The 20,016-nt window shown below is 58.9% G+C and overlaps 2 protein-coding genes across 7 annotated transcripts in view; both read left to right on the forward strand.

Annotated features, from left to right (window-relative positions):
• The window catches only part of CAPN5 (calpain 5), a 52,124-nt gene that overhangs the window by 14,665 nt on the left and 17,443 nt on the right, over positions 1–20,016 (forward strand). For 4 of the 6 annotated variants that reach the window (XM_077867137.1, XM_077867136.1, XM_077867138.1 and 1 more), the window contains exons 2-3: positions 1,927–2,150; positions 8,604–8,735. In XM_077867137.1, coding sequence (XP_077723263.1) covers positions 1,986–2,150; positions 8,604–8,735 — 297 coding nt within the window. In that variant the 5' untranslated portion in view covers positions 1,927–1,985. Of the gene's footprint in view, positions 1–1,926; positions 2,151–4,359; positions 4,434–8,603; positions 8,736–20,016 lie in introns of those variants that run through there. The other 2 variants (XM_077867140.1, XM_077867141.1) reach the window with 2 other exon arrangements.
• On the forward strand, positions 11,350–16,184 carry OMP (olfactory marker protein). The gene has a single exon (XM_077867871.1). It carries the CDS (start codon positions 14,024–14,026, stop codon positions 14,513–14,515), a length of 492 nt encoding a protein of 163 aa, XP_077723997.1. The 5' UTR covers positions 11,350–14,023; the 3' UTR covers positions 14,516–16,184.

Here is a 20,016-nt window from a genome sequence, read left to right on the forward strand (position 1 = left end):
CTCCCTGCTCTTCCTGCTGCCCATGTGGATTCCAAACTCATCACCCTCCTCACCTCCTGCCCTCCCTGCTTCTCACTTCTGTTGAATCCCTCATCTTTTCCTTCCCATGAATCTGGACCAGTCAGGGTGTGTGGCATTAGCCACAGGGTCACCGGGCCAAGGTGGAGGCACCAAAGGATGTGTGTTCAATCCTAGACTCTGCCATGGGACGTGGACAAGCCTCCCTTCACTGAGCTTCAGTTTTCTCTTCCAAAAAATGGAAACAATGAAAGACTTACCCAGGGCCTTTTGCAAATCCTGTACGAACTTCTTGCCGGCTGCTTTGCACACGGCAGGCGCCAGAGGGATGGAGCTTCTCTTGGTAATGAGAGGTGGCCTGTCTCCTCTTCTCCTTCCGCTCCCTCTGGCCTGCTAAGCAGTCTTCTCAACCTTTGGTTCATTATAACGGCGCCTTCCAGTTATTAAAGCAACAGCATTCCCATTGTGGAGCTGAGAAAATGGGGACTCAAGAAAATGGGTGAGTCACTTGTTCAGGGCCACACAGCAGGTGAAAGGTGCATTTGGGACTGGCACCCACATCAGTCTTGCTCTCGGACTTGTGTTCGCCCCAAAGGCTGGCCTGCCTTGCCTTGGGGTCCCTCAGGTGGGCTGAGAAGTCAAGGCCTGTGGCCTGGTGGGCAGGCCCAGGGTGAGCTGACCCAGGGGGTGTGGAACTCTGCCAGCACCCAGATGAGGTCTCAGATACGGCGGCCGTGGGTCCAGATGCATGGCCATCTGAGCATGAGTCAGGGCGTCTCCTGTGTCAGGCCCTGCCAGCTGCTGCTCCCCACCCACCCCCTCCTCCCAAGGGCTTCCTGGCCCTCTCGGTCCAGGTCCAGCCAGGCCCAGCCTGAGTCCCTGTGTTTGGTTAGCACAGGGCTACAAGCACAAGGGGGCCGCTGCAGAGGGGCCGCTCCTTCCGTGTTGGGCTCTATCGGGCTGCATGCTCTCGAGGGACGAACCAAGTGGACCCCGCTCTCTGGGGCTTCTGATCTGATGGTGCTTTACAGCCCCGCTTCCTGGGACAGGAATCCAAGGGCGGTGTGGAGGGAGAGGAGGAGTTCACTTTGGGACTGGGACCCTCACAGGGGTGGGCGGGTCAGGGGCCCAGAAAAGAGGTCCAGGCTGAATACGGGGAGATGGGGTCATCTGGGCAGGGAAGGCGAGCAGAAGGGAGGGAGAGAGGGGTCAGGGATGGGAGATGAGAGTGTTCAGGAGTGAAACTCCGTGAAGTCTGGGAAGCCATCAGGGAGAGTCCTTTGCGGTGAGAGATGGGGAGGCCACCGAGTGAGGGATGGGGGGGGGGGCTCGGGGGAGGTTAGGTCACTAGGATTAAGGAGCCATGAGGAAATGTTTATTCCAGAAACGCAGTGAAGCAGGCGGTGCTTGGGGGTGAGGCTTGGAATGAATGTGAACGATGGCCAAAGGGGGGCGCCCTCCACACGGGGCTGAAATGTGCTTTCCGATTAAGTGGGGGGAGTTGGAGGAGAGAAGCCTGGACGCGCGTGGCACCAGCCAGGGAGCTGCCGAGTGGGCTGCGAGTCCGACCCAGCGCTAGGGGGTCTCGGGAGGGCTGGTGACGAAGGACGGGGTGGCGGGTGCGGCCAGGCAGCCCTGAGCGCCTGCGGTTGAGCCCTTGGCCTCTTGGCCTGCGGGCTGGCATCGCCTCCGAGCATCAGAAATGAGAGAGTTCGGGGCGCAAAGTCAGGTCAGTTGGTTCCCGTCCTTGCCGTGCATGGAGCAGCCGCGCCTCTGAGCCTCAATTCCTGGCCTGGGGACAGGGTGAGGGTGACCACTTCACAGGGCTGCCGGGCAGGGGCACCCATGAGGCACCTGGCTCAGTAGGCCGCAGTAAGTGATGATCTTCTCACCTTCCTGTCCCCCCAGGTGCCCCAGGAGCCACCTGCGTCCCCGCCTAGCCCTCCCCTGCGGGGGCAGCCGCCACCATGTTCTCGTGTGTGAAGGCCTACGAGGACCAGAACTACTCCGCCCTGAAGCGGGCCTGTCTGCGCCGGAAGGTGCTCTTCGAGGATCCCAACTTCCCGGCCACCGATGACTCGCTGTACTATAAGGGCACCCCGGGGCCCACTGTCCGGTGGAAGCGGCCCAAGGTCAGTGGTCACAAGGGGAGCTGAGGCGAGCAGGTCCAGACCCACTCAGTCTGCAGGGGACAGGGCGGCAGCTGGTCATCCTGAGGCCCTGGGGGGCTGCTCGGGGGCGGGGGGGTCCCCCTGGATAGGGAGCCAGAGAAGGGGCCCTCATCCTGTGGCCACCCCTGCCCGGCCAGGATCTTGCCCTCTGCCTGGGCCTCAACTTCCTCATGGGGAAAATGGGGCCCTCTGCCCTGCCACCCTCCTCCCTGAGTGGTTTTGGGCTAAAACTGAGGCAAATATTTTACTGTACTGAAATGTAGAGTGACATTTAAGCATAAGCAGTTTGCTTACACATTATCATAATGGTTTTGAAATAGTCATTTGCTGCAAATGAAAAGTATTTATGATAGTTAATCGATAATAGTAATAGTAGTAATAAATAATAGTGCCTTATAGGGTTGTTGGGAGCATTAAAAGAGATGGCATGTGAACAAGGCTGGCAGCACGCCTGGCGCCCAGTACAGGCAGTGTCACCATTACTCTTGAGAATGGTGACTCCGTGACATTTCTCTGGCTGCTTCCCCCCCACCCCCACCCCCTTGCCCCCACAATCCCGGCCTTGGTCGCCAAGGCTAGACTGTGTTAAACAGAGTTGTTCAGCCTCGTGATATGATTCCATCTTCTTTAACCCCAATTCCCAAGTGTGAGAGTGGGTGCCGCCGGGACCTGGGTGACCGGGTGGCTGCTGGTGCTGAGTTGGTCACACAGGAGGGATTCTGGTGCTGGGCACTGTGCTGTGCCCTGCCACCCAATAGTCAGAGGAGGCATCTCAGGGTCGAAGGGGGAGGAGGCACTGTGTGGCAAAGGCAGGAGACTTTGGGACCTGGCGGGAGCATAGGGAGTGAGGGAGCCTGGGTCCTGGGGTTGGTGGGGCTGGTGTGCCCTGGGGCAGTGGGAGCCCCAGGGCAGGGGCATGAGGCTATCGGCAGGGTGTGATGGGCAGATTTGTGTTTTGTGGAGTTCCCTGCAGCTTCCTAGACATTTGGGATTCAGTTTTCTTGTTCCTCTCCTAGGCCATGATCCTAGTCCCTTCCAACTCAGTCCTGTGTATTTCCTTGGACCGAGGTACTTGAGAGGCAGAGAAGCTGAGGCCCAAGAGGGGAAGGCGCAGGCCCCGATGGCCGAGGGAGCCCGTAACTGAGCCAGGCCGGGACCCCGGAGTCCTGCCTGCCCTGGCCCTCTGCCCGACAGCTCAATTCTCCGGAACTCCCAGGAGCCTCCTGGCCTGGCCACCAGATTCCTGCCTCTCAGGCCCCCTGCCCCCACGCCTTCCTCTGTCTCCTTTGTCTGGCGGGTGGGGAAGGAGGCCAGCCTCAAAGGGCCTTTGTGAGGCCTTGGGTGTGTGCGTGGTGGGGGAGACACTCGATCTCTCTGCCTCCTGCTCACTCCACCCCCTTGCTGTCCTTGTCCTGCCCTCTTGCCAGCACCCTTTTAGATCTGTGGCTCTGGAAGGAGGCTGGCGAGGCATGGCTGGGGAAGGTTGGGTTTTGTGTGGTGAGAGGAGGAAACACCCCCCTGCCTGGACTCAGTATCTCCCTGCTGTGTGATCCTGGTGGAGTCACCTGCCCTCTCTGGGCCCCTTTCTTTCCTTGCCAGTTCGAGAGTCCTGCCATGTTGCCCCCTCCCTCACGGCCTTCCTCCCTGGGTTGTGGTGTCTGGTCCTTTCTGGACCCTGGAAGAGGAGGAGCAGAGCTGCCCTGCCCTGCATGTGAAGGCGGGTGACAGACAGCTTGTGGTGATTGGTATTGACAGGGAGATGTCTGAGTGCAGCCCGGGGGTGGCAGAGAGGGGTCAGTTCTGGGTTCGGGAGGCAGTTCAAAGCCAGGCCACATGGTGGGGTGGGGTAAGGAGGTGACAGTGCGGAGCAGGGTGAGATGGTGGGTGGATGTGGACGCAGTGCTTGCTGGGTGGTATGGGGCTCGTGTACCCGACGGGCCGTCACTCCGCTGTCAGGATGGGAGGGTTCGGGGTGTGGGGGGCAGCTGGTGGAGCAGGAAGTCAGCCCGGCTTGCCTCAGGTGGGTGGGGCGAGGCCAGCCCAGCGGGTGACCATTAACTCCCAGCTGCTTGGTCCTTGGCCAGTGAAATGGAACTTTGTCCTGAGGCAGCTGCGTTTCTATGGAGTCCTTCCTGGGGCCTGTGAGCTGCCTGTTTATAAATAGAGCAAAAAGCTCTTTCCGGTCATGCCCTCGAGAAGGCCACCTTCATTTCCATCCCAACTTCAGCGCCTCTCATCAAATTGGTCAGTATCGTGGCCTCTCTGTTCTTGAGGCTCTCCTCGGCCTCTCTCCCTGCTGGCCTCCCTTTGGCTTTCTCCCAAAATGGAATGAGAAGGCTGGTTTTTGAGCCAGATGGACTCGCCCCTACCTCACAGGAGGGTCTGCGGAGGCGTGACCTGGAACAAGCCGCCCCCCCTCTCTTGGCCTCAGTGGCTTCATCTGTGAATGGGGAGGCTAGCTCTTGCTGACCACGGTTTCTGGAGGTTGAAATGACTTGAGGTGTCTGTGGCGTCACCTATGGGAGGCAGATGACAGACCGGCTCACTCTCTTGCCCACCCATTCCCTGTGAGCCCTGTGGCGGGGACCTGGAGCTGGCCCTGCCTGGAGAGATTCATCTCTTGTGGACTGTGGGTGGGGCTGGGCCTCGTCCACCTCCTTCCCCACCCAGGGCACCTGCCCTAGGCCCACACCCTCCTCCTTCCTCTGGGTTCTTTGTTTTTCTGTTTTTCCAGTTTGGTAAATGCCTGCTGGCCTGAGAGATAAGAGAAGGAGGTTGTCAGCATGACTCAGGGACTCCTGACAGTGTGGACACATGAGGGGCTTCCTCCTCTCTCAAGCCCAGGCCTTGGCAGGGACCCCTTTGCATCTCTGTGGGGACAGGGTACCCACTGCCCCCTCCAGCAGGGGGTTCCCTTCTGGGCACATGCTCAGGTCGCCTTGCAGGCCGGGATTGCTGCGGGATGAGACAGGGAGCACGGGGTGGCCATTAGTCCCAAGAACCTGCCCTTTTTTCCTGTTCCTGGCAAAGGGACTGCCTTCTTTCTGGGCCTTTTGCCAGTGGGTGGTCGATTCCTGCCGTGGTCTTAGATTCCAGGAGGGAGGTGACGGACGAGCAGGGTGGGAGAGGAGGGCAGAAGGTGCCCTGGATCCACTGTCCTGCTGCATGCCTGTTTGTACACCGGGACTGCAAACCTGAAATTCTTGTTGTGCCCCGGAGGGAGATGGTTCTGGGCTATGTCCTGTGTCTGGTGGAGCTGGTCTGACGGGGTGAGGGGCTGAGGGGTGAGAGGTGATAGCAGGTGTAGAAGGCCGTGCCCCAGAGAGAGGTACGTGGAGCAGAAAAGCTGTCACCTCCCAGCCCTGGGGTGGGGCTTGGTCCAGGGCTCACAGCAGATAGATACTTGTCCGGCCCAATCCTGCATGCCACTTGGCCCTCCCTTGCTCCCAGGGGTCCAGCCCACAGCCTCACAGAACCTGCCAAGTCCTGCTCCCAACACTGGTAGTGGGCAGAGTCGGGCCTGGGCCCTGTGGCGGGGGTGACCGTAGTGTGGACAGAGGTGGAAGGGATCACAGGTGGCCAGGAGCCCAAGGGAGTCAGAGGTGGCATGTGTCTCAGTACTGTGGCTGGATCCCTCTTCAGGGGAAATTTGGCGTCCCCATTCTTTCTGGAGACCTCCCTCCCCACCGGCTCTCTCCAGGCCTGCTCTGTTGGCGTCATTACCTCCAGGCAGCCCCCTCTGATCTCTCCCTGGCTTCCTGCTGTCATAGCTGTGCTCACATGGAGGATCACAGTCAGGCTCTTCTTCCTCAAGGGCTGTGCCCTCAGGCTGGAGCTTCCCTGATTAGCTCTGTGCTCTGTGCCTACTCGATAGCCCAGGAAAGATGATGATGGAAGGACAAACGCAGGTCTTGAGATCCTGGCCCTAATGGTAGGTGAGGGTCTGGGCTGCCCCTGACTCCTCAGTCTTGTTGCTGTGTAGCGAACACCCCTAAGCTGGGCTGAGGACAGGTGCAGGGGGGTTGGAAGAAAGAAAGGTCACTTCATCACTTACAGGTCCTGGCCCACCTGGATGCTGTGGGGCTGACTGCCTGAATTTGAATCTCACTTCACCTCTTCCTCTGTGGCCCTGGGCAAATGTCTTAACCTCTCTGTGCCTTAACCTCTGTGTGCCTCTCCTCATCTGTAAAGTGAGGAGGTCAACAGTACCCACCTCCCAGGGTGGTTTTGCACAGAGCTGGGCACACAGCACGTGCCCACTCTATGAGCTGTTCCTGTGACTGTTCCATTCAGGGTGTCCCCGGGTGGCTGCTGGATTGTGGGGTAGGCCCAGGTCCCACCTACCTCAGTGCTGGCAGACATTGTCTCTGCTGGCAGTGGCAATACGCCCCAGACTGCCACCTCCTCTCTGCTCAGTCTCCGGCTGGAGGCACCTGCATCCCCATGCCGCAGTGCCAAGCCTGGACCCTGGGACTCCTGACTCCTAAGCTCAGTTTCTCTTTGGGGGCCAGAGAAGTGTCTGGTGCCAGTGTCAGGGCCAGGCTGGAATGGTCGGACCTGCCCCATAGGTCTGCTCTGAGAGGGCCTGCTCGACAGGGAGGAGGAGAGCCCTAGTCAGGGAGCCCGGCAGACCCGGGTTCTATCCTATTGACCATGTGACCTTGGGTGTCACTGCCTCCTCCTGGGCCTCAGCATCCTCCTCTTTGGACCAGTGGAACATCATGGCTCTCCAGCACCTTGTCTGGGAAGATCTGAAGGGGTGGGGTACTAGGGGGTCACCTCTGCGGGCCCTGGTGATGACAGGTGGTGGCTGCCTCTACTCCCATGGTGGGGGTGCAGCTGGGGTTCTCCAGATACACAGTGCCCCTCCACTCCCGCCCTGCCTGTCCTTCTAGGGAGGCAGATGTCAAGTCATGGTTCTCTTTGGCTCCGGTGCTGGTCTGGGTGCTAGTCTGCGTGTGGGCCAGGGCCAGGGCCTGGGAGAGAAGATAAGGAGGGCGGGAGGGAGGGAGGCCGGCTTCTTCCCTTCCTACTTCCTGATAGAGCAGAGCGAAGGCCTCTCAGTGTCTCCAGCCTTGCTGGGTTCCTGTGACCTGGGGCCATATTACTCAGACCCGACTATGGGAAGCCACCTTGTGGCTTGGCTCTGGGCCACACCCAGGTCCCATCTGGAGCCATTCATGCCCTCCCGGGAGCGATGGCCTTCGGTCTGGCCCCCTCCAACACTGGTTTTCCCAGGCACAGGTGGCAACAGGAGTCCCAGACGCCTTAGTGAGAGCCCACAGCCCTTTGCCCTGGTTTCCCTGCTGAGTGCCCTGCTTCCATAATCTGAGTCCTTACACAGCCCTGCAGGGATAATGACCTGAGAGGGGTTGAGCCATTGGCCTGAAGTTGCACAGCCCATAAATGGGAAACGGGACTAATTCAAATTCCATCTTCCTGACTCTACTACCTTCTACTTGGTTGCCTGGGGTAGGACCTCAGGAGCTCTTTGTGGTGGGACCAGCTGATGGGGAGGCAGACCCAGCTGTGTGGGAGGCGGGTTGCTCAGCCTCTCTGGGCCTCAGTTTGCTCCTCTGTACAGTGAGCACAGTGCCCACCTGTCAGGATCCTGGTGAGGATGGCTCATGGTGCCATGCCTGGCACCTGGAAGGCCTGTCTCAGTGCTTACCACTTTCCACCTCGGGGTGCAGCCTCCCTCTCAGCTCTGTGGATGTAGATGCTTCGGGACATGGGTGGACACATGGACACCTCCGGCAGAAGCCCGGACTAGAAAAGGGGAAGGGAGCTTCCTTTATGCCCAGTCCTATCCCCACTATCCCCATGGGCCACACAAGAGACACTCTGGGAGCTCTGCTTGGCCTTGCTTGCTGTGTGCCCCTCACGAGTCACTGCCCTTCTCTGAACCTTCATTGCTTATCTGTAAAATGGAACAACAACCCCACACGCCCCAAGTGGGTCGAGGGTCCAGTGAGACAGCCTGAGGACGTGCCTCCTCGGGGCCCGGCATGGTCAGCTCCCTGCTTCTCCCCTGCCTTTGCCACTCATTCATCACCTGTGACTTTGTTCTTTCTTTCCTCCCTGCCCCCCACCCCTTGTGACTGGGGACCCCTGAAGGGGGCTGGTGTGGGCACTGCGGGGCTGCTACTGCTGCTGGAGGTTGATGGGCACTGACCTTTTGCTGGTTGGGGAATACCACAGAGGGCAGGAGGAAGGGGGTGCCCCAGGGCCAGTCCCCCAAGCATGGAAACTGTGGCAGAATGGCTCTTCAGGGGAAGGGAGCGGGGCCCTCCGGCAGGCAGCACCTGGCAGGGAGCTGGGTTTGGAGAAACCGACTGGCTTCATGGGGGGTGGGCAGCCTGCAGGGGGAGAATCTGCACGCTGACAGTGAGGTTCCTCTCGGCTTCTCCGCAGGACATATGTGAGGACCCCCGCCTCTTTGTGGATGGCATTAGCTCCCATGACCTGCACCAGGGCCAAGTGGGCAACTGTTGGTTCGTGGCGGCCTGCTCTTCGCTCGCCTCCCGGGAGTCACTGTGGCAAAAGGTGAGTCCCGGTGGGACCCTCGCTGCTGGCCGGGGGCCGGGGGGTGCAGCCTGAACTTGCAGATATGGCTTTATGAACACCTGTGCAGGGGTGGAGGGGGTGACACAAGGGCTCCCCGCACTGGCTGGGCAGCAGAATTGCTCCCCTCCCTGAGCTGCCAGCTTAGCATCTCCAGGGCTGGGTGCTGGGCATGTGCATAGCTCCCAAGGGGATTCTGATGTGTCCCCTCCCGAATACTGGGGACACACAGTATCCCTGGAGCCACTTGGCAGAAGAGGTACCTGTGACATGTGGAAGCTGCCTGAACCGTGCAGTGTGAAGACACCACTAACTGGGGCTCAGGAGACCCCGGCAGTACTTGCTGTATAGACTTAGCCAGGCCTCGTCCTTAGCTTGGCCTCAGTTTTGTCACTTGTTCAGCGGAAGTGGCCCAGCCGGTTTTGTTTTGTTTCATGATTGGGGGTTCCCAGGGCTAATGTTCTGGACCAGCGCCAAGGCTTTAGGTTGGAAAGAACTGGCTCTGGTCGAAACACTCCGCCCTCCTGTGGCGGGACCCGCGGTGCAGCCCTTTAATCCCACACAGAGCTCGCCTCCTGGGGAGGCGGGGAGGTTGGAGGAGAGGCTGGCCTGCTGGTCTCTAAAGAGTCATCTGTCAGGACTGCTGGGTTCCTGTGCTGGCAGATACCAGTCATTGCCCCCTGCTCTTCCCGTGACGAGCTAGCAGCAGGGTCTACAGACTCTGGGCATCTCAGCCTCATGGCTTAGGTTGAAGCCTCTGCCTCACTATTTGGTAGCTTTTATAATTCGCTCTGGTTACTCATCTGAAAAACCAGGGTAGGAGGGTAGCTCCCTCTCAGGGAGTTTGTTAGGGTAAAACAAGACACTATTCTCAAAGGGCCTTGTGCAATGCAAGGCTCAGTGAATGGTGGCTGCATTACCGGTTAATGATAATTAATATTCATAGAACATAATGAGTATTCCCAGGCAAGCAGGAAGCATCCCTTAGCCATCAGAGGGAGCTGTGCCCTTACCGAGGCTGGGACTGTGCTAGGTGCCCTACTCTCCGGTCTTCTGAGCAGGGGTGTGACCTTTCAAAGCCACCCCAGGGTGAGTATCCCTGGGGTCTGGCTGTTGATGGTCCTGTGGGGACGTAGGTGCTGGAGGGCCCTCAGCAAAGATGACTGCTGTAGCCTGTAGACGGGGGTGGTTGTAGGCTGTCCAGCTGGAAGGGCCTCAGAGAGCCGCACGTGGGATCGTTTCACTCATGGGCCTCGAGGGCCAGGGAGGGGTGGGGCCAGTGCTGTTCTCTGGATGTGGGGGTGTCCTCGCCCCCCTGTCTCCAGGCTTCAGCCCCCTTCTCTGAGCCCAAAACAAGGTCCCCCTGCCTTTGTTCCCATCCCCAGCTAGGTCGGGGCTCTGTCTGGGGCAGACAGTGGCACACAGGAATCCTGTGGAGCTGGCCCTGTCCTTCCCACCCTTCCCCCATTTACCTGTGGTCTCTCTTTGTGAGGTGAGCTCCCCATGGGCAAAGCTGGCCCAACTCTGTCTTCCCACTGAGCCCAGCAGGATCCTGGCACAGAGAAGGTTTAAGAAAGTTTCGAGGACAGAGCACCTCCCCAAATTGTTGGGCCCAGCCACTGGGCAGTAGCGCCACCCTGGCCTGGCCCTCCTACCCTATGCCTCTTAGGGCCTTCAGTGGGGCCAGAGCCTGGCCCAGCATGTCCCCTCCTGGGGTTGGGCTCTCCCGTCATCTGTGGGAAGGAGCCCCCGCCTGCTGAGTGTCCTGTCCCGGGCCTGGCCTTAGGCAGTGCCCTGCTGCAGCTCCCCATCTGGTGAGTGGAAGAAGGGGTCCATGACCCGCCGGCAGGAGGACCGTCGTTGACGCAGTGGCAGATCTGGGTTTATTTGTCCCTGGGCTCAAGGATGTCCCTGCAGGATGTCAGGGCACCTGGTCTGACTGGTCTGGAAGTTTCAAGGGCCTGGAGGCTGATCTCCGGGAGCCTGGGTCCCCAGGAGGCCGGAGCAGAGCAAGTTACTCTTGGCTAATTGCACCCTGCCTCCTGGAGCTGCTGTGGTGACAACTCCTGGGTTCTAGAAGGAGGTAGGATGCCCTGGGGAGCTTGTTACTGTGCCTCCTCTCCCCTCCTGTCCCTGCTGACTGGGCCCTGTTTGTTGTCACCCCTCACTTAGGGCCTGTTGCCCTGCAGGGCCTCCCCTGCCCCGCCCTGTTTCCTACACACAGAGCAGGGGTCCTCAGCCTGAGCTGTGCCCCTGCCCACCCACCCCCGACCTCACTCCAGGGATGCTGAACCTCAGGATGCTGGTGCATGGTGCCCTCGGCACACATACCCCCTCCTCCAGGAAGCCACCCCTTTCCCTCTAGTTCTTTTTTTTTTTTTTTTTTTAATTTTTTTTTTTTTAATTTTTTTATTTATTTATGATAGTCACAGAGAGAGAGAGAGGCAGAGACACAGGCAGAGGGAGAAGCAGGCTCCATGCACCGGGAGCCCGATGTGGGAATCGATCCCGGGTCTCCAGGATCGCGCCCTGGGCCAAAGGCAGGTGCCAAACCGCTGCGCCACCCAGGGATCCCTCCCTCTAGTTCTTGATGCAGCCTGGGGTTGATGGGCATAGAATTTGAAACCAGCCAGACCTAGGTTTGATTCTGGTCCAGGCCCCTTGTTGTGTGACACTGGGCAGGTCGGGTTCCTTCTCCTGGCTGTGGTGTAGACCTGACTTCTGATCCCCAGAGCTGTAGGAGGATGAACGGAGCCTGTGGTCGGGAAGGGCAAGCCTGTGGCATTTAGTGGCAATAGACTTGTGTCAAATCCCTCTCCTGCCCCACCTCTGTGTTCCCCGCCTCTTTCTCTGTTCTACCAGACATCTCTTGGCCGTGGGCACCCGCCTCTTGTGGGACCCCTGGTAGGCCATTAGGGTCTCCCCATCCTGACCGTGCCTTCTCTGAGGGCGGGACCGTGGACTTCAGGTGACCGAGTTTTGTGGACCAGAAATCAGGACGTGACAGTGAGGTGGAGCATTCACCATCAGGCCTGGCCGGCCCAAGCCAGACCCGAGGGCCGCTGTGTGCTCACCTGCCGCTGAGGCAGATCCCTGCTCCGAGCCCTGGGCGCCCCGGCCGAGCACAGGAGGGGAGCAGAGCGGAAGTGAGTGCCAGGCTGTCTGAGAGGCAGTGTTGGGGGTGGCCGGGCCTGGGGGGGCACCCGGTGGCAGGGCTCGGGCTCTTTCTCTTTTTTTTTTTTTAACTATTTTTTTAAAATTGGAGTTCGCTTTGCCAACATATAGCATAACACCCAGTGCTCATCCCGTCAAGTGCCCCCCTCAGTGCCTGCCACCCAGTCACCCCGTCCCCCTGCCTGCCTCCTCTTCCACCACCCCTTGGTCATTTCCCAGAGTTAGGTGTCTCATGCTCTGTCACCAGTTCCATTTAAGGTGGTTCCTGTCTGTTAGCTACAGAGCAGTGCATTCCGCCCCGGCCCTGAGCACCAGCTGTGCCCGGCACCATTCCAGACACGGGGGACCCACGATGGGGACGATACTATGTCACATCAGGCTTTCTTTAGCCGGAAACAACCAGTGTTACGGTGTGCTCTAGCACACCCTTCTTTTTCCAGTTGGGGCTAAAGAGGCGTTTGCTTTGCATTTCAGTACAGTGTTGCAATCACATATGCAAGTTTGGGACCTGCTCTTCTTTATTCATTCCTACGCCAGGCTTTAGTGGGTCTTCCCAAAGTGTCCAGTGGCCAAGAGGAGAGCTGTGGGTGGCAGTGGGCTCAGCCCCTCCTGCAGCCTCCTGCACCCTCGGGCCTCTCCTGCCCTGCCTACCTGAGCCCCAGGCCCTGGGTAACGTCCACCCTTAGCCTCCTCCTGCAGGTTGGCAATGGCCCACGCTGAACCCAGGCTCTCCCCAGGGTCATACAGCCCCTGGATGTCCCCACGGGTAGAAACCGAATGCCTCCCCAAGTGTCCTGTGGATCCAGAGATGGGGCAGGTGTTCTCGCTTCCCTTCGGGCTGCTTCTGGACCACACCCTCTACTTGGAGACCCCCACGGGCTCATGCCATTGGCTCCCCATGATGTTCCCCCCCCAGTCCACCTTATTGCCACCCCCTGTGAACTGGCTCCCACCCAGGCACCAGGGGCTTGGCCCCTCCAACTGCCCTGCCTTTTCCACCCCTGGTGCAGCTGTATCCCAGGGATGACCATGCCCCTGTGGCTGACATCCTCCCCTCATCATCCTGGCCTCTGTTCCTGTTTGGGTCTCCATTAGCCTTTACCATCAGCTGCCTCGGTCTCCTGCTTCCATGGTGGCCACAGCCTGCGCCTACATCTGCCCTTCCTGCAGTCGTTCCACTGTAAGACCAGTTTCCCTGACCTCACCTTCCAGGGGTCTCCCTTATCCTGCACTTTGACATACACCTGCCTCTTTCATTCATTCATTCAACAGGCATCTTCTGAGGGCCTCCTGTATGGCAAGCTCTGTTCTAATGCTGAGTTAATTTAACAGTAATTCCTCAGCCATGTTCTCCTCTCCTCTGCCCCTGCAGCTACAAAGTGAAAGGTTCTGGGAAGGTCAGGCAGCTTGACATCTCTAATCCTCTTGAATGCCCTTGGGGGATTGCCATGAGTGACCCCCCAGAACTGACCTCAGTCAGGGCTTGAGGTGTAACCTTCACAGGACCGGATGCTCTGTTCCCATTGGTGACCCCCTGCTCATCAGGTAGCCCAAGATCCCACTGACTGATTTAGCCTCCATCTAACAGTTGACTGTGCTTGTGGTCCACTAGACCCTTCAGATCGTTTTCAGTTGTTACACTTTGACCTGTGCCTCTGTCCTCTTTTCTGTGTGTGGCGTGTCATGGCAGCTTCCTCTCCCACTCCCAGATACACTCAGATAGTTCAGCTCTTCCACTGACTCCCCTTCTACTGCACCGGGCAGCTTCCCCTCTTCACAAACAAGCCCTTCCGTGGTAGTCAGGCAGTCAGGTAGTCAGGGCGGTTACCACAGCAGTTGACATCAGCAGAGTGTCCCCGAGGAGCCTGTCACCCTCCTGCCCGCCTGCAGTGCCTCCGTTGCTGCCAGTCGGAGGAGTAGAGAGGAGGCATTTGGGGCCTCCCACCCCCTTCTTGAGGGCTGGGCAGGGCTGGGGAGAGCCGGTGGCCAGGAGGGGAGGGGCCGGGAAGGCGGGGCGTCCTTGGTGGCCTCTCGCCCCGTGGCCAGGCCCTGGCGCACACACCGGGCTGCAGGCAGCGGCGCAGCAGCACCTGGGCATGGCGGAGGACGGGCCGAAGCAGCCGCAGCTCAGCATGCCCCTGGTCCTGGACCCCGACCTGACCAAGCAGATGCGGCTGCGCGTGGAGAGCCTGAAGCAGCGCGGGGAGAAGCGCCAGGACGGGGAGAAGCTGCTGCGGCCGGCCGAGGCCGTGTACCGCCTGGACTTCGTCCAGCAGCAGAAGCTGCAGTTCGAGCGCTGGGACGTGGAGCTGGACAAGCCGGGCAAGGTCACCATCACGGGCACCTCGCAGAACTGGACGCCCGACCTCACCAACCTCATGACGCGCCAGCTGCTGGACCCCGCTGCCATCTTCTGGCGCAAGGAGGACGCCGAGGCCATGGATTGGAACGAGGCCGATGCCCTGGAGTTCGGGGAGCGCCTGTCCGACCTGGCCAAGATCCGCAAGGTCATGTACTTCCTCATCACCTTCGGCGAGGGCCTGGAGCCTGCTAACCTCAAGGCGTCCGTGGTCTTTAACCAGCTCTGATGGCAGGTGCCCGCTGCCGCCCCCTCCCCGTGCCCGCCCGCCTCGTCCCCCGCCCCAGCGCCCTGTTCCTCCAGGCGTGTGTGTGTGTGTGTGTGTGTGTGTGTGTGGACATCCTTCAAGCTGCTGGCCTGTACTCAGCTTGCCCGGGACCCCCCGAGCCTCCATCCTTCTTCTCCTCCTTTCCCCGGTGCTGGCGCTCCTGCTCACGGGAGGGATGTGCACAGGCCCTGTAGTCTAGAAGCTGCTTCTGCTGGAGACCATGGAGCCCTGGTCGAAGCTCATATGGGAAGATGAAGGAGCCAGGGGCATCAGCCTTCTCTCTGCTTCTTGTCCAGAGAGAGACTCAAAGAGACCAAGAGAGACAGACACAGAGAAAGAGACATTCAAAGCACCAGCCATTGGGTTTCCTCCGGACAGAGATACGGACAACAGAGCAGCCTCCTGGGGAGTCCACAAATAGGCACTTACTGCCCTCCTGGCCACAGCGCCCTTTGCTGAAGTCTTGAGGTGAACAGTGAGCCTGAGAACCCAGGAAGGCTCTGCTCCCGGCCGGGCCTGGAGTGGCCCCATGGTGCCCCAGGGGCCTCAGGACTTCAGGCAGCCACAGGGGTTGAATCGGGCAGTGGGGAGTGGCTGGCAGGGTGGAGGCTGTGCTTGTCAACTCTTGCTCTTCTGAGAATGATTTCAGGAGGAAGAAGTGACAGACAGGGAGGGAACATGTAAAAAAGTTACACAGAGATGTATCTCTCTATACGTGTGCATATATATTGACAGAGAGCCCTGTATTCATGCGGCTGTTCTAGAGTCTGTACCTGCCCCGTGAGCAAGTCTGATTTTAAATGATCTATTATGTAGCTGCCCGGCTGGTTCATGGGTGACCCTAAGTAGGGGCTTGGTCAGGATGGCCTTGGGGAGGAGGTCCTCCTGAGCTGAGAGCCTTTGAAGTTCATACAGCGAAGCAGGGAAGAGCATAGTGAAGGGGTTTCCCTCTGCCTGGGAAAGCTGGGTAGAGGGATCCAGAGCCCTGGAGCTGGAGACAGTAGATTCCTTGGGGCCTCAGGTGTCCCTGCTGGGATGTCAGGTTTTTCCAGCACCCCGGGTGGGGAAGGCACAGGCCAGGTGAGTCTCTTTTGATGGGGGGAGGAGGGCCCTGGCCTGCCTGGCATGAGCTTCAGGAAGTGCCCCCAACACCCCGTCTTTAGGCCAGCCCTGTTGCTTTTGTCAGGAAGAGGCCCAGGACATTCTCCTCGCAAAGCAGAGCCATCGAGGGCTGCAGGCTTCTATGAACAGACATGCTGAGAGACAGAGGGTGGGGGCTATCCCCAGGGGCTGGGGCTGCTGGGGGTGGTGAGCCCCCACCCTGAAGGCATGAGAACAGGAGTGGGCTGCTGGAGTCGAGATTCTTTAGGTGGGGATTGGCTGTGGTCCTTTCTGACTCTCAGTTCTGGGGCCTGTTTCTGGGATGGGCTTGAGGTCCCAGTGTTGCCTGCCTGCCTTCTCTGCTGACATTGAGGGGAGTCCAGACCCCTGGAGTTGGCCCGGCCCTTCGCCTCTCTACTAGACCTCTCCCTGTGGATCTGGGGACCCTCTTGGTGCAGACTGCCTGTATCCCCACCCTGCGCCACCACATCCACCCCATGCATTGCGTGTCCCCAATAAAACCTCTGTGCCCCCGCCTCGTGGTGTGCAGTCTCTCACCGTGAGCCACCCTTGCTCCTTCAGGAGTTTTCTCTAACCCCTCTGAGCCCTGAGCATCCCCTCCTGGGCCTTCTCCTGCATCCCCCCCGCCCCCCCAAGCTGCTTTCAGAGATGAGGCCTAGAGCAGTCAAGATGGGCTCATGGTCCAGATATCAGGATGGAGTTATTTATTTATTTATTTATTTATTTATTTATTTATTTAGATTTTATTTATTTATTCATGAGAGAGAGGCAGAGACATAGGCAGAGGGAGAAGCAGGCTCCATTCAGGGAGCCTGACGTGGGACTCGATCCTGGGACTATGGGATCATGCCCTGAGCCGAAGGCAGAGGATCAACCACTGAGCCACCCAGGCGTCCTCCAGGATGGAGTTTAGAACCAGGTCTCTTAACATCCAATCTGGGTACTAACACCCCTGACAGTTTTTTCCCCAGTGGCCCCCAGACCAGCCTCTGTATGGAGTGTGGAGCCATGCAGGAGGCCACAGGGAGATGCCATCTGGTCCTCCGCAGGTAGAGCCCCAAGGGGAAGGGTGAGGAGGTACTGCAGTCTCAGGTCTCCTTCCCTTGTAGGGTGGCTGGGCAGGAGGTGGATGGGACAGGGGAGTGGAGGGGTGAGGTAGGGCTAGGCCTATACCCGGGTTTCTCTTAGCCTCTGTCACCAACTTAATGCACGTCCTAGGGCAGCCCTAGCCCCGTACACCAGATAAGACTGATGTTGCCACACCACCTTCGTGCCCCACTAGACTCTTCTTAGAGCTCTTTCCCCTTGTCATCCCTCTGGAGCTCACGCAGTTTTTGGACAGAGGATGAGGCTATCTGCCTAAGGTGTGGAGTGTGGAAGGACCAAAGGAGTGGGGGGGCGGGAACCAGGCTTTGAATCTGTGGCCCCCTGGGATGAGCAGGGGCAGTGTCCCACCTGTCCTGAGGGCCCAGGCCCGAGTAAGGCCAGCTTCTTCCTGGTGACCAAGATCAGGTCCTACTTCAAGGGCCATGCTTGGGGTTTTGCTTGGGAATGACCCTTGTTTTGAAATGCTCCATGCAGCCAGGTCTCACGTCCCCAGCCTGCACCCCAGAGCCCTCCCCAGGGCGCTGCGGCCACCTTGTTTACCTTCCCTAAGCCCTGCCCTTCCAGCCACAGCCTCCATACAGTCCTGAAGATGCCTATGGAAGGGGTGGGGGTAACAGAGCCCAGCCCTTCCACCCCTGCTCTCCAGCCCAGACTGGGCCAGGAGGAGTGCAGGGAGTGGGAAAAGAGGACCATTTTCCATGGAACCCACAAGAAACCAGAGTGAAGAGACCTGTCATCTTCTGAGCTTCTGCCTCCCATGGAGGCAGCATGTGTGGTGGGGAGGGGCCTGCCACTGACCACCCATGTGGCCCGGGGCAGCCTCTCTGAGCCTGTTGGCAGGGGTTAATGATGGTGCCTCCCACAGGGCCCGTGAGAAGTTACACGAGGCACTCAGAGCCTCAGCACCCTCTCCATTTGCTCGTTGTGACTCTCCCAGTTACCGCAGATACATGGTCTTACTTTCAGTTATTCTGAGAGGAACCTACTCACAGACTAGAAGCACAGGATTCAGAGCGGGGAGTGAGCTGCCTGAGGTAGCACAGCAGCCCAGTGCTTCTGGAACAGGCAGTGTCAGGGGCCAGGCTTGGCTCTGGTTGGAGAGTAGAGGAGAGGGCATGGCTTCTCCTCTGCCATCATCACCAGGCTCAAAATGGCCCAGCTACGGGGATCTTTAGCCCTCATGGTGTAACTGGGGTGCCCAACAGCAGGGGTCCTGCTGCAGGGGTCTCTGAGCATCTGGCTGTGCCCTGTGAGCAGGAATCCCCAGGCCCCTGCAGGTGCGTCATGTCCTGCTCTCTGGGTGATGAGCGACTGGGCTCTGTTCTCTCGAGGGTACGTGGAGTAGGGGTGGGGGGACCAGGCTTCCTGGCCTCTTCCCGTTGTAGCATTTGAAACCCAGGAATTTGAAGCTCTTGGAATCAAAAGCTAAGAACTGAAAACTTCAGGTGCTTGGAACCAGGGACTCTAGCTTGGGGAGTCACCTCACCTCTGGGATAATGCAGGAAAGCGCCCCCCTGCAGCCCTTCAGCCCCCAGCCCTGCTGGCCTTTTGCAGAAATGCTTCCAGCTGGCCCTCTGGTGTCCCAGGCAGAAATCTGTGGAAAGCTCCTTCCCTGAGCCACACCTACACACACACTGACATGTACACGATTCCCGTGTGCATACACACATACACTGATGCTCATACACATGCATGTTGTGCACACCCACAGACACTGACATTCATGCACTTGCACACTCACATGAGTGTGTCCCACTGGCTCAGAATCCCAGGAGGATTTGAGCTGGGAGCTCTCCAGGCACCAGGGCCCCCAGCGCCCTCCCAGTGCCTGAGGTTTCTGGGCTGATTCTGTAGTGGGTGCCTGGGGCCTCTAAATCCCACACAGTCCTGGCTTTGCTGCGGGCTCAGCCCGAGTAAGTGTGTCGACTGTTCAGGGCTCTCCTCTCCCATCTGCACAGGGGGCAGTTGTTGAGGCTTCTCCTGGGGAGGGAGACTGACCAGGTCACCTGAGCTCCCTGCCAGCCCCAGGGTTTGCAGACTGTTGCGTGAGGGCACGCACGGGTACTGCGTTCCGCAGCGGGGATGACCCCTGACACGTGCACAGCTGTCCACAGCTAGGGCAGCACCCCGAGGCCACGGTCCATCCTGGCCTCAGCGGCCCCGAGCAGGGGAGGCAGATGCCGACGCATCTGGTGGTGGGGACAAGGTCGCCAGCCGGATCGGGCCCCGCGGTGGCTGGCACTTGACTTTCCTTCCAGAAAGACTTGGCCGTGGGTGGAGCCAGCCTCCCTGTGCTGGGGGGATCTGAGTGTGAGCAGGGCTCAGCCCCTCCCTCCAGGAGCTCCCCTCAGTGATCAGGGAAAGAGCCTGGGGAGGGACTGCCCCCGGGAGGAGAGCCCTGCAAGCTGCTGCTCCGCTTGCCCTGGAGGGACGAGGAAGGGGACCGTACCCGCTAGGGAGCCACACGTGCAGAGCCGAGGTGGCCTAAAGTGTCAGGGTGGAAGGTTTGCCTGGGGCCCGAGGTGGGAGGCTGGGGTGGGGGGCGGAGAGAGTCAGTAGAGCCCCAGCTGTGAATGCCAGCTGGTGGCTGGGGGGGGGGGGGGCGGTGGCCGTGGGGAGGATGAGATGGAGACAGGATGGGAGGAGAGAGATGGCTTAAGGCCATCCCTCCGCAGCGACTCAGCGACCGAGGCCAATCTGGTTTTCTCATATCCCCCACTACGCCCTCCAGCAACATGTCATTTAATCTGTAAATATTTCTGGATACATCTCTGGATAATAAGCAGTCATCAAAACCAAAAGGAAACAAAAAACAAAATTCTATAACCGGAATCCTGTAACATATCTAAAATCGTTTCACCTTTCACAGTAGTTTCCCTATAGCATCATATCCAATAAGAGTTCTGGTTTCCAATTTCTGCCATAAAAGTGTGTATGTTTTATAGTTTGTTTGAAGGTCCACAATTTGAATAGTTTGTTTCCTTTCACTGTTTCCTTGGGATTTTTTTGCCGAAGACACCCGTCCGTCCCTTGGTGTTTCCAATGATCCCGTCCGTCGCTTGGTGTTTCCAATGATCTGGATTTGTTGGCTTGGCTTTCATGGGTTGTTCGTGAGTTCTCTGTACCACGCATTTCCTGTAAGCTCGGACTTACCACCAGAGGCTTCCTAAGGTTCAGATACAAATTTTTTGGCATGACTGCTTCATAGGAGACATTGTGTACTTCTCTCACCG

Source organism: Canis aureus, chromosome 23 (assembly GCF_053574225.1).
Source record: "Canis aureus isolate CA01 chromosome 23, VMU_Caureus_v.1.0, whole genome shotgun sequence".
Taxonomy (NCBI): Eukaryota; Metazoa; Chordata; class Mammalia; order Carnivora; family Canidae; genus Canis; species Canis aureus.

Coding starts and splice junctions, on each gene's coding strand:
- OMP (XM_077867871.1), top strand. CDS start 14,024: ATGGCGGAGGACGGGCCGAAGCAGCCGCAGCTCAGCATGCCCCTGGTC.